A 12,711-nucleotide genomic window follows, 5' to 3' on the forward strand; every position below is an offset into this window, starting at 1 on the left:
AGCTCAGCGTCAGGGAGGGACCCATCCCCAGCAGGGCCCGACCACCCGGGGTCCCCTGGGTTCCTGTGAATGTCGCTTTCATGGGCTTCAGCTCGGGATCGTGCTGGGTGATTGTATTTGGCCCACTTGACTTTTTTTTCCTTAAAAGCCATCCCCAGTGACTTTGGCTCTGCTCCGTTTCTTAAAAAACCTGCAAAGATCCCACATGCGGTGCCTGTACTCTCAGGCTGGTGACGTGACGTGGGACCTGGAAGAGAGTGGCTGGCCTTGGTTTGGCCTGGCTCCGTGGGTCCCGAGAGTGTCCCCGTACCGGCCGTACCCTCCCTTCCCTAGCCAGGTCCCCTTTGGCCAAGACGCCCACTCAGTTCCTTCAGCCTCAGCACTGTTGGGAGGAGAGGCAGAGGCAGGCCAGCCTGGGGGCCAGCCTGGGCTCCCAGCCCCTGGGGTCCCCTTGAAGTCTGGTGGATCCCACGGACTGCACTGCCGGAGGGCAGCTCTGGCTCCGAGAAGCCTTGTGTTTCGTTTGCTTTTTGTTGTAATGCCATCAACGCCACGGGGCCCCCCAGTTATCTTAGGGTGACTGGAGTGTCTGTTGATGTTGCACATGCCTTTGGTGGGGAAACGTGTGATTGCTGCATTGACGCCGGTCACTTGATAAAGGGAATCTCCTAAACATGAGATCCGAGGCTGAGGGTGGGGGCGGGTAGAGAAAAATGGGAAAGTAGAGTCGTTAGGGGCGTCTTGGATCTCATTCGTGATGAAGAGTGCAGACAGGGCCTCATGGCCTGCATTTCAATGTGGGCTCCCACACCTGCTAGCTGCAAGATGCTAGGTGTGTGGCTTGTCCCCACAGAGGGAAGATGCCCAGAGGGGCCATCTTCACCATCACCTCCTTGTCCCTGCTCGGTGACAACAGGGCCCCCAGGTGGAGGCCAAAGGGCCTGGGCCCTGTGCTGTGAAAGCTCCCCTTTGTGGAGGGGCTGCTCTGGGGCCCTCGGCTAAGCCCCCTGAAAACTTCCCAGGGGTTGTGAAGTCTGGGCCCCCCCTGCAGGCCCTCTGGTTCTTCACCGTCCCCATGAGGCTCAACCCCAAGCTCCCTAGTGACATCCGCAAGGAGAGGATTCTAACAGAGCCTCAAAGCGCCATCAAGAGGAGCCGGGGAGGTGACAGGTGGGAGCCGCCCTGTGCAGTGGCTCCTGACAAACTGTAGTTGCGCCCGAAGGTGAGAACGGTTTTCAACCCAAGCGCCAGCCCAGGCTGACTGAGAACTTGTCTCCTTTTTCCAGACTAAGATCCACGGGGTTGGGTTTGTCAAGATCCACGCGCCCTGGAACGTGCTGTGCAGAGAGGCTGAGTTTTTGAAACTAAAGATGCCGACCAAGAAGGTTGGTGGCGACGCGTCTGCTCTGAGCGGGTCCCCGGGTCCCAGTGCCACACAGACACCACAGGCAGAGGCCGTCAGGAGGCTCTGAGTTGTCATGAAAGCCAGTGAGCTCAGTGACACCCAGGGAGGGCACTAGACCCCAGACCAAACCCACCCGGAGGGGCGTGCTGTGAACACAAATACAAGTAGACTTCCCGCTCAGGAGTTTCATACTTGTGGCGTCTCTGCTAGCTCGTCAGACTCATTGTCATTGCATTTCCTAGCTGGCTGGCATTTTCTTTTTAATCTCTGAAAATGTTACAGCTCAGACGCTGTCTGACTGGGAGCCCCCGAAGCTTAGCTGGGCACGAAGAGGAAAGTGGGGGGAGGCTGTGCCCAGAGTAAGTCAGCCCCGCTCCTCAAATCCACTGGAATCCTTTGGATTATCTCTTTTGAAACAAAAATAAAGTTTGGGGGAAGTTTTCTGGAATGTATTATAATTGTACTTTTGGCTGGGCTCTCCTGAAACTGCAGGCTTTCAGGGTTTATCTGGAACCCAGGGGTGGACAGGGACATCCTGGCCCATCCGGCATGCTGTTCCCAGGATGTGCCACCCCGGTGGGGGGGGACAGTTCGGGGACCATCTGAGGATAGATCCCAAGGGTCACAGCTCAGCAGATGACGTGGATGCCTCCTTCGGGTCTCGTCTGCAGCTGTATCACATTAACGAGACCCGTGGCCTCCTGAAAAAGATCAACTCCGTGCTCCAGAAAATCACGGACCCCATCCAGCCCAAGGTGGCGGAGCACAGACCCCAGACCATGAAGAGGCTGTCCTACCCCTTCTCCAGGGAGAAGCAGCACCTGTAAGTGGCGACCCCCAGTCCCTCCCTGGAGGACCCTGCTGTGTGGTGACCTCCCCTGTGCAGCGTACATGCCATGAGAAATGCAGGTTGTGGGATGAAGTCCTCTGAAGGCCAAAGGGACTTCTCCGTTCCCTGGAGAAGTGGTCCTTTCAGCCCTTGGAGCCTGTTTTCATAAAAGCTTGTAGTTGTCGCGCACAGAAGAGGCCCTGAAAATGCTTTCCGAGGTCACTGTTAACTGAGAGAGTGAGGGGGCAGATAGTCTTGTCGTTTTTCCAGGTGACACTGAGGAAAGCTCGTGTATGCACGGGCGAGGGAAGGCACGGGCCTTGGGTCAGAGCCCCAAAGCAGTGGTCTGGGCCCCCCTCGCTCCAACCCAGCTCTGTGCCTCTTGGGTCTGGTTAGTGGCCTCCCGGAGGCTCCAGGATGCAGGAGCTGAAAAGCAGCCCCAGCTGGAATCCTGAGGCCTCGGGGACTCGCAGCCAGCCAGGTTGCCTGGCAGTGTCTGCACCTGTCTAGAACCTTCCCTCTTCCCTCACTCCCTCGGGGCAGTGGGGCGTAGCCACCTGGGTCGCTGGCTGCTGGGCAGAGCTAGAGCATGAGCAGGGGTGGGAAGAGAAGGCTTGGGCTCTGGGAACACGGTGGACTTTGATGGGGAGTTCCTGCACAGCCTGGCCTCACGGGATGTGGAGAGCTGTGCTTAGGCTCAGAACTGGGGCCTCTGCCTGGCAAATGTGTAAGTCGCAGCGCAGAGGCCACGTGTGTCACTCCGCTGTGTGTCCTGATCCTACTGGGATAAGCAATAGGGATAAGACAGTGCATCCAGCCCTGCTCCTGTCACCAACTCCAGGACAGAATTCCCGGACATTAGAAGGACACCCCGCCCTCCAGATCCCCATGGCCTGGCCTCCCTCGCTCTGCCTTGGACAAGTCCCTTGGACCCCCTGGCCTGGCAAGGCAGGCTCACCTCCAGGTTCCATGGGGACACAGCCCCCCCCCCCACAGCCACCTTCCCCAACTCTACCTTGGGGAGTGGGTGACCTTTCCCACAGATGTCCCTGTGCCCTCAGAAAGCCACAGGTGATGTCCGTGCAGCCCCCAGACCTCAGGACCAAAGCCGTTTGGAAGTCACAGGGAGATTTTCCTTTTTCAAAAAATTTTATTGGGGAGTATTGGGGGACAGTGTGTTTTTCCAGGGCCCATCAGCTCCAAGTCGTTGTCCTTCAATCTAGTTGTAGAGGGCGCAGCTCATTGGCCCATGTGGGAATTGAACCAGCAACCCCGTTGCTCAGAGCTTGCGCTCTAACCACCTGAGCCATCCGCCCGGCCCATGAGATTTTCTTAAATATTGGAAGTGTGATGGTGAAGTGATACCATCGCCACACCCAGCAGTAGTGAGACAGAGACCAAAAACTGGCCACTAATTTTATCATCAGGAGGAGACGGGACCCTTGAGGGGGAGGTCTGAGCACACTGGCCATTAGGGTCGCTCCCATCTCTGTAGGTCTCCCAGCCTCCCGGAGGGGTGAGGGCAGACGAAACAGACTGTTCCAAGTGCCCAGGTTGCATCACACCTGGCCCGCAGTTTCACCGATCTCACAGTTGCTGCTCATGGGGACAGCGTGGTCCCCGAGGCCTTAGAAACCTGGAGAGCTGACTCCCGTGATCTGTGTCTCTTTTTCTTCCCGGTATTTCAACAGATTTGACCTGTCTGACAAGGATTCCTTTTTCGACAGCAAAACCCGGAGCACAATAGTAAGTGTCATGGAGGGATTTGCTCGTCACCAGCAAGGTGGCCCCGGGGAAACCGATGATAATTTCATTTCAGAGAAATTCCTCCGGGTGGAAGAGGCTCTAATTGTCTGTGACTGAAATAATTAGAATAATATAACCAGGAGGGCTGCGAGGGGCCCAGGGGATGGCCCAGCCCAGGCCGGGGAGGAGGAGAGGAGATACAGCAGGAAAGAGGCAGAGGGGTTCCTTGGGTGATTTCCGCGGGGTCCAGTCTTGGCCGCTCCCCACCCACCTCCCCGGCCTCCTTGCCTCCCACCTTGTATGCTCCCAGCTGTCGGGCCCCAGACCCTGAGGGTGCCCAGCAGGCAGGCCTGGCAGGAGTGAAGGGGCAGTGGCGGTAGGGTTGGGGTAGATATCGGGGGCTTTGCCAGGCGAGCTGACTGAGGTTTGAAACCTGATCAGGCCACCCTACCCTAGTCAAGGTATTGGTTGAATGTTTATCCATTGGCTGCCAACTTGTCCGCTAGCCAGGCTGGGCTGTGCACGGCTCAGGACCCAGCTTTTATCTAAACAAGAAATGAACCTCGCAGCCAAGCCGTTGTTGCTGCTCTCTCCTCCCTGCCCCGAAAGCCCAGCCTGGTGGGGAGAGGTGCAGAGCTTGACCTTGAGTAAATAAGTGCCTCTCATGACCACATCCTGAGACTGGCAGGTGGCCAGGTGAGAGAGTGGTGCAGGTCCCATTGGCGTGAGGGGCTCAAGGCCGCTGCCAGGACGGGCAGATCCGGGTACCGTCACCGTTCATTCCCTGCCAGCCTCATGACCTCGGGAGTCACTGAGCCGGCACCTGATCAAGGCTGACCCTGGCTTTCTGTTCAAAGGGCGGCCGTGTCCCCCACTGAGGGTGACCAGGACGCAGTTCCAGGAACAGAGCTGCTGCTGTGATTTTTATTATTGACCGTGTTGCTGATTAATTTGAGCAATTACATAGAATAATTATAAACCATAAGGAACTTGTTTATGCAAAATCATCAGCCGCCTGATGTAGCTTGGGGTGGCCATGTCCACAAGAGGTGATCCTGTCCCTCAGATGTGGGAGAACCAGCCCCAGTTTAACCTCGATGGTTTCCCTTTCCTGTGCTGGTGTGAGATACAAGACAATGGCCAACTGAATTCACTGAGTCATGTGCCCGTGTTCCAATATGCATGTCCACCCCATCTTTTTACATTATCTGAGGCTGCCAAATGCTCCCCAGAAGCACAGGCCAGGTGCTTGCTATCAGGGAGGTGGCCGAGGTGGGAGGCGGGGGAACATATGTGAATTGAAAACTCTAGTCCCCATCTCATTGGGGATCTGCTATAAAGTTGAGTTCAGTCCGTGATCCGCAAGAAAGCTTGGGGTGAGTTCGTTATAGGCAAAGGTATTGAAATGCGACAGCCCCTCCGGCCTCCTTCCCTGAGCTCCTGGCACCAGGGTCGCCCAGTGTGCCAGTAGCTAGGAGTTGGGAACAGCAGGGGAAAAATCCAAGTGAGTGGGAGCACAGAGGGTTCTGAGGGGGATTGGTGTGCTCTGACCCGCGTCTCTATAGTGTAGGGCCGATTATTTTCATCCCATTTGGCAGGTGGGGAAACTGAGGCACAGGGCGGTGAGATAGTTTGCCCAAGACCACACAGCTACAAGTGGTGGAGCCAGAACTCAGACCCAGGCAGGTAGACTCCCCAGCGGGGACTCCTGAGGCCTCCAAGCTAAATGTGTCATTAGTGAAGAGGGCATGGAACTGGGGGGCTGTGTGGCTGTTCAGGGGGGCTTCTGCCAGACACCCCACACTCTGCTGCCTCCTCACACAGTATGGAATGGAATCCTGAGACTTGCGCCTGGGTTTCTAGAACATTCAGGGCTGTACCTGGGAGTTGTCCTATTGGCTGTGTCCTTGTACCTCCGAATTCCAACTCACCTCTCAGCCATAGGAACAATAGCCCATCAAGCAGGGCACATGGGACAACTCCTAACCCTGAACGGCAGTGTGACACAGAGTCGGTGCTGCACGAAGGGAAGTATCGAGATATACTTACTTGTCCCTGAGAACATCGAGCCCCTGAAGCTGCTGACCAAGCATCCTCAGAAAAGTCTGCCACTGTCCCTGGAGAGGGGTGGGAGGTCATCACTAGTCACACTGGACCACGTCCCTTCTCGGCGATCGCACGGCAGCTGCTGCGTGCCATTGCAGCCTGAGTGACAGTCCGCCCCTTTTTGTCTCCACACTAGGTCTATGAAATTCTGAAAAGAACAACGTGTACCAAAGCCAAGTACAGCATGGGTAAGGACATTTTTGGGGCTTGACATCAGCGCTGGTTTTCCCAGTAGTAATCTTGCCTCAGAATCATCTCTGTGGGGGGTGGGCGGCCCCCTTGGGGTTTCTTAGAGGGTTTTGATTTAAGCCTGTGTGACAGTTTCAGACAGGAGAGCCGTTCCGGGACCGAGGGGCTGTTTTACCAAAGCCTGGCACTTTTTACACCCTGGTCTGCGTCTCTTTGTCTTGAGGCATTTGTGGTGGTGCGTGGAGACAGACACGCGCAGTAAATCCTGGCTTCTGGAAGCTGTAGGGGAACCAGGTGTCTTAACCCTCTCTTGTCCCTCACAGTCCAGCAGGGAGTCGTTAGGGCTCCAGCCGGGGCGATGGCCCAAAGCAGCACCCCAGGCCGGATGCAGCCAGGCTGTCTCACGGCAGAGTGGAGGGCGCCCCGCGGGCCCATGCAGCCCCACAGCAGGCCTTGCTGGAAGGCACTCCCCTCGACACACGCCCTGATTCCGGAAGCTGCCACAGGACCACCCCAGCCAGGCTCCTCAGGTCCCAGTTTACAGAACACCTGAAGCCACAGATGCAAAACCTTTCTGATTAAAGCCTGTGGACGGGAACCGCCCCCACGCGGGTGTTTGATAATGTGGCACATTTCAGAGCAAAGGAATGCCTTTCTCGCCTTTCCCCTCTTCTCCTTGAGCTGTGTTATGGCCGGACGAGCACTGTGCTAACAGTGCCATCAGGGGCGTCTCAGGTTCCAGGGCTGTGGCCGCAGGGCCGCAGGGAGAGGGTCCTTCCACACGCATCTGTCTTCCTGTGGAGGGAAAGACGCCATGGGCGGGGAAATGGAGAACAGGAGAAGGAGTAAAACGCTCAGCAGCTGAAGGCCCGGGGACAAGCCCAGGATACAGGGTGGAGAGGATGAACCCTCCACGGTCAGGTGGGCTGCATGTCCCCTAGCTGGTATGGCTTCTGGCCGGTCACAGGGACACCCTTCCAGGCCTGATATTTCTAAGCTGTATCCTGAGACAGTGGGAGTGGAGGGTCTCATCCAGGGGTCAAGAGGAGCCCAGGAAAACTGTCCCCATAGGCCTGGCCCACCTCCGACCGAGGGAGAGCCTCCAGAATGGCCCAGGTCACCAGAGTGGGGAGGAAGCGTGGTCCTAGTCCCATGCTGTGTCCAGACCTCAGCGTCCCCGTGGGGCCCCTTGAGTCCCTCTGCGAGGAAACTGCCGTGGTTGCTGTGAGGGTTTGCAGACTCCAGGGTCTGAGGGCTGATCTCGGGAACTGAACCCTGCTCGGGGTGCTCCCTGGGGGTGGGCGCTCTGTGCCTGCCGGTTGTCTGGGAGGGCTGGTTCCCAGTGCCTGGTGACAGAGCAGATGGATCGAGGGGCCTTCTCTGTACCCCCATTTCATGTTACTGCCTTGCCTAGGCCGTGCGGGCCTCCGAATCATTCATTCCATTTGCAGCAAGTGATGGATTCTGTCACACACCCAGCCTCTTCTCAGGAGCTCCCTGCCCTCAGGGGGTCTGTATTCCGGGATGAAAACACATAGTAAATAATCAGATAAACCAGAACATAACTTGCAGTTGAAGGGGGTGGGGATCGCTTGGGGGATTAGAAGCAGTGGTTAGAAAAGGCCTAGACCGGAAGACGGTGAGGGGCGAGCCCTGCAGACAGGGGAAGCAGCCGCACACTGGCAGCTCCTGGGAGAACAGGAAGGAGGAGTCTACCTGGACTGGACCCCATGTCCATCTTTTACTGCAGATGAACGTCTCGCTCACGTGTGGCTTTGGCCATGTGCTCCCACCTCTCTCTCAGCATCTCTCAGGTGCCCTGACCATCCAGATCACTAACCAAGGAAGTGGTCTGTTTTTCAGCGGACTTCAGGAAGTCACTCTCCCACCACTTTCACAGTAGCAGAGAGTGGGCCAGCCAAGCCCCTGAAAAATCTGACTCACTTATTACCTAGAAAGCCTCTTGGGCTAGGCAGAGGGTTCCGTGACTAACAGGGGCTTCATGGAAACTTCTCAGCAGGGCTGGCCCCCAAGGATGTGTGTGGAGCAAGACCAGACTCCCAGGAACCCCGTCCCCAGGCACTGCCCCATCTGCCTTATGCCCGAATCCACACCTTCAGAGTCCAGGAGGTGCAGGGCCTGGGGTCTGCAAATAACGGCCCGGCTCTCATCCCGCTGCCCCCGGAGCACTGGACCACAGTGCACTTTCTCCCCCAAATGCAGCTTTGATCCTTTCAGGCCCTTTTGCATGTAACTAATAGCCGATGTATAAACAGGGCAAGGAGAGGGAAGAAAGAAGGACTCTGCCCTTTTAAGTAAAAGGCGAAAATGTGGTAAATACGGTAAGTGCCTCTGCCCCAGCACGGGGCCCACAGGCCTCCTCTTTGGCTTTTCCAATCAACCTAAAATCTAATTCCAAATTGTATGTGTGTTTCTGACACCATCAATTTTCCCATCATATTTTTCTCATGATTCAGCTTTTCTAACCACTTAAAATCCGTCTTTCTGATCTGCAGGCTTGCCCTCAAGCAGGCGGGGTAGTTGGTGAATTGCAGGTTTGGGGGTTCCTCCTTCCTCCCCGACGTAACTTCCTCTTGGGGTTTCCTCTGTGTCTTCCTAATTCTGCCAATAGAGCATGTTTTTGTCATCTAGTCGAACCTGGGGAGGAAACCCCAGGAAGGTTGCCGGGCTCTGTGCAGCCAGGTGTGGTTCGCTTTGAGAAAATTCTCGGTGATTGAGACAGTCGTGGGACCGCTCTGACGGAGGAGCAGCAGGGGATGTGCCTGGTCCATAATCCTCTCTCTGCCTTTATTTTTAAGGTATCACAAGCCTGCTGGCCAATGGCGTTTACTCAGCGGCCTACCCCCTACACGACGTAAGTGACCTGGACCCACAACTGATGTCTGCGTTGTTTGCCTCCTCACATCCCCACGGGCCACCCCGCCCCCACCCAGGGAGCTGTAATTATCCTGTGGTCTGGCTTCCTGCTTTGGTTCTCCCTTAAATGTCAATTGTGCGCAGGCCTTCTCTGTTCCCCCAGGTGGGGACTGAGAAGTCACACGCGGGCCCACCGTTTCTTGCAGAACGGTTCCACTCAAACAGGGACGTTTGTGGCAGAAACGCTGCGGCCAGCTGGGCATGAAATGTCGTCCCTGGCCCCTCCGGGTTGGCCAACGACCAGGGCTCTGTATGTCTCTGTCTCCTCAGAGCAAGTGGCCAGCTTCCTGAGCTGAATCTCCAAATCCCACTGGGATCCTCCTGACAAATATAGCCTGTGGCCATGGCCGCGTGTTGTCTTGGCTCGGGGTAGAGAGAGCGGGATGATTTTCTTCTTATTATCTCTATGGAAACAGGGACTAGAGTTCAGCAGGGCACTGGGAATGGGCTGTGAGGCTCGAGCAGTGTGGGAAGCCCGGACAGGATCTCTGGAACTTTCCAAATTGTGTTACTGCAAAGACTAGGAGCCAAGAAGCTGGAAAGAGAGGGCGGGCCTGGGGGCCGGGGACCCAGATTCTAGTCCTGGCCACTCACTCTGCATCCTTGAATGGAGGCATTCCCTTGTTGCCTCTGAGTCCCAGCGTCCCCACCTGTGAGTCAGGAATGATACCTGCCCTGTCCCATGGCCAGGGTCGCAGCGGGTGTCAGAGGGAATACAGAAATGAAAGGGTTTTCAGTAACACTAGACTGGACAAACAGAGGGGGCCAGCACAGCAGAGGGCCACCCCCTGGACCATGACCGGCTGCCCATCCCCTCGTCACTCACTGTAGGAATCTGGGGTCGACTGACCAGCTCTCCCACCTTTGTAACTTCCTGTTTGCCGTTCCTTCTGCCTGCAATGCTCTTCCTCGCCGCCTCTGCCTAGACAGCGCCTCTCCACTCCCCAGGGCAGACTCAGCATCACATCCGCTCCAAGCTTTTCCTTGTCCTCCCTTCTCCGGCACAGTTGATCTCTTCCTTCCTCCTCTGGGCTTCTGATGCTCCCTGTCCCACAAAGACACCACTGTTTGGGCACCATTCCTTGTAAGTGTAGCTCATGAAAGCCCCACGCTCGTTCCTAGTGGGTGCTCCATAAGTGCGGTGTTGATTTGGGTTGGATCTTCTCAAGTGGCCTTGGTGAGCAACCTGTTGCTGGACAATGTTTCAAGGACAGGGTTCAGGCCCCGCAGACCCTGGCTGTCACTCCCGGCTCCTCCCGAGAAGCCCAGGCCCTCTGGCTCTCCTTCCAGGGTCCTTTCCAGCTGGATGATGGACTTGAGGCATCTTGAGGGAATATAGAATTTTATATCCGTGAATTTTCCACGCACTTGAAGGGTACCCACCTCCTTAAGTACCTAAGCTGTGTTCAGACATTTAGGGAACTACATCACTCTGACTGGGGCCAAGTACACCCCATGCTCTCCAACAGAACACTGCCCGCCGGGAACTTGGCCTCTGTGTGCTCGGCAGTTCTGGCTCGAAAGTTTTCATCATCTGTCTCCCTCACCACTAAGTTGTCTGACGTCACTGCTCGCTGCCCTCCATGCATGGCCCATGGCATCGCCACCCCCTCCAGTGCCTTGCTTACTGCATTATTTCATTCGATGAGAGTGTCTGTGAGCAGGATACAGGGTGCTGGTGCCAGGCAGATAACAACCTACTGGAATCATGTGTGGAGGAAGCGTGCTCTGCTCTGAGGGAGACCCCAGGGGGTCTCCTGTAACTAGTGTGTCAAACACAGAGAAAGGACTTTGACATTTCAGCTGGCCACTCAGCGGCTTTTGACCTTCCTTCACGTTTGGCATCTACCCCCCTGGAGGTCACCAGCTAACTGACCTCTGGATCAATGAGGTGCTGCTGGGATCGTGTGGCTGTTTCCCCTGAGGAGAAACGTGGGAAATGCTACAAGGTTGGGCGTGGGCGGGGGGGGGGGGGTCCCTGAAAACTTTGGAGGAAACTGGTTAAACTGCTCTGAGGGTCTCCATTCAAAGAGCAGGGCGTGGGGTTGCCGGCCTGGTGGTCAAGTCCCCCCCGCCTGGAGGGGCTGGCAGGGCTGGCGGGAGTCAGGCAAGGACCTGCAACAGGCAGCAGGCACCTCCACGAGGCCTCAGCCTTATCTGCCTGGCGAGCCTCTGGACCAGCGGTCATGCCCGCCATGCCGGGGCTGGCTCACAGCGCCTCTGTTGTGGCTCTTGCTTAGTCACTCGTGTCAACTGCTGGTACACGGGGCTCACTTTTGACTTTTAGACCCTCCCTCTCTTCCATTGGACTTGGAGACTAGATCTGAGTCCCAGGTCTGACGAAATTCAGCCATCTGTCCTCAGGAAAGTCAGTTTGCTTCTCTGAGACTCAATGTTTCCATCTATAAAATGGGAGTGTTGGGCTCTGATGTCTATGTACAGGGACCACATTATTTACCATCCTTCCTGGGACACTGAACGTGAAAGGGGGCACCACCGGGACAGGGCACTGGGAACAAGACACAGCGTGGGACGTATGTTCACCCTATTGATACGACTCCTCCAGCCCCAGAAGCCCCCTTTCTTTTGTGTTACCAGTTCCGAGGTCCTGACCATGGGTCCTTTCCTGGACTTTGTGTCGGTCTTGGGGGTGGTTTGGGCTTTCCCGCTGGTGGCTGGTGACGCCCAGCAGCCACGGGACACACAGAGCACTTTGCATCGGGGAAGGAGGCCTGGTCTGTCTTCCATTCTGTGTGAAGTTTTGTGCTAGGATTATCTTCACCGTATCAGTGAGGGGGTGTGAAGTTCGTCCGGAAAAATGAGGAGTCTGAGCTACTCGAAAGCTCCCTTGGATGATAAGAATGTCCCTTTTCTCTTTTTGAACAGGGAGACTATGAAGGTGAGAACGTGGAGTTCAATGACAGAAAGGTAAGTTGAAGACTCGGAGCGGAACGTGCTCGGTCGGGGCCTGGAGGGACCCCGGGGCCCGCGGGAGGGTCAGGGCGCTCCCGCCAGGGTGCGTAGTGGCCATCGCGGGAACCACGCTTCTCCTCCCACATCTGAGGGAGAACATTGGTGACTTCCGGTTCGTCGGTTCGCTGTGCTCTTTCTGATTCTCAGAAGTGTCCGTGGCCGTTTCTGGTGAATGTGTGAAAGAAAGGGTGTACTCCTCAGAGACTGCCCTGTCCTCTTTGCTCTCCCTCCACCGGACCTGACCAGGCTCAAACCTGTGTCGTAACCGGGGTAACCAACCTCCAGCCACCTTTGCTGACACCTGGCCTAATCCTGCCCTGCTCCTGGGCAAATAAGTTTGGGAACCACTGTGGCCAGCCACACAGAGAGCCACACCCCCAGCAGCACCCTGGGGACATTTGTTGGATGGTGTTGAACCCAGTGTTTCTCAAACTTACTTGACCTGGAGCCCTTTCTAATGGAAAAGTTATTGAGTTAGTGTTCCGTGGGACGCTGTTTGGGAAACACTGAGTGACCCCCTTCCTCC

General features: G+C 56.3%; 1 protein-coding gene across 10 annotated transcripts in view; it reads left to right on the forward strand.

Moving 5' to 3' along the window:
* The window catches only part of ANO1 (anoctamin 1), a 155,801-nt gene that overhangs the window by 97,098 nt on the left and 45,992 nt on the right, over positions 1-12,711 (forward strand). For 6 of the 10 annotated variants that reach the window (XM_019755675.3, XM_019755679.3, XM_074336865.2 and 3 more), the window contains exons 4-10: positions 1,287-1,385; positions 2,077-2,228; positions 3,926-3,980; positions 6,223-6,274; positions 8,552-8,617; positions 9,095-9,150; positions 12,099-12,140. In XM_019755675.3, coding sequence (XP_019611234.2) covers positions 1,287-1,385; positions 2,077-2,228; positions 3,926-3,980; positions 6,223-6,274; positions 8,552-8,617; positions 9,095-9,150; positions 12,099-12,140 — 522 coding nt within the window. The remainder of the gene's footprint in view (positions 1-1,286; positions 1,386-2,076; positions 2,229-3,925; positions 3,981-6,222; positions 6,275-8,551; positions 8,618-9,094; positions 9,151-12,098; positions 12,141-12,711) is intronic. The other 4 variants (XM_019755678.3, XM_019755680.3, XM_074336866.2 and 1 more) reach the window with 1 other exon arrangement.

Source organism: Rhinolophus sinicus, chromosome 14 (genome assembly GCF_057876585.1).
Source record: "Rhinolophus sinicus isolate RSI-liver-muscle chromosome 14, RSI-T2T, whole genome shotgun sequence".
In the NCBI taxonomy this organism is placed as follows: domain Eukaryota; kingdom Metazoa; phylum Chordata; class Mammalia; order Chiroptera; family Rhinolophidae; genus Rhinolophus; species Rhinolophus sinicus.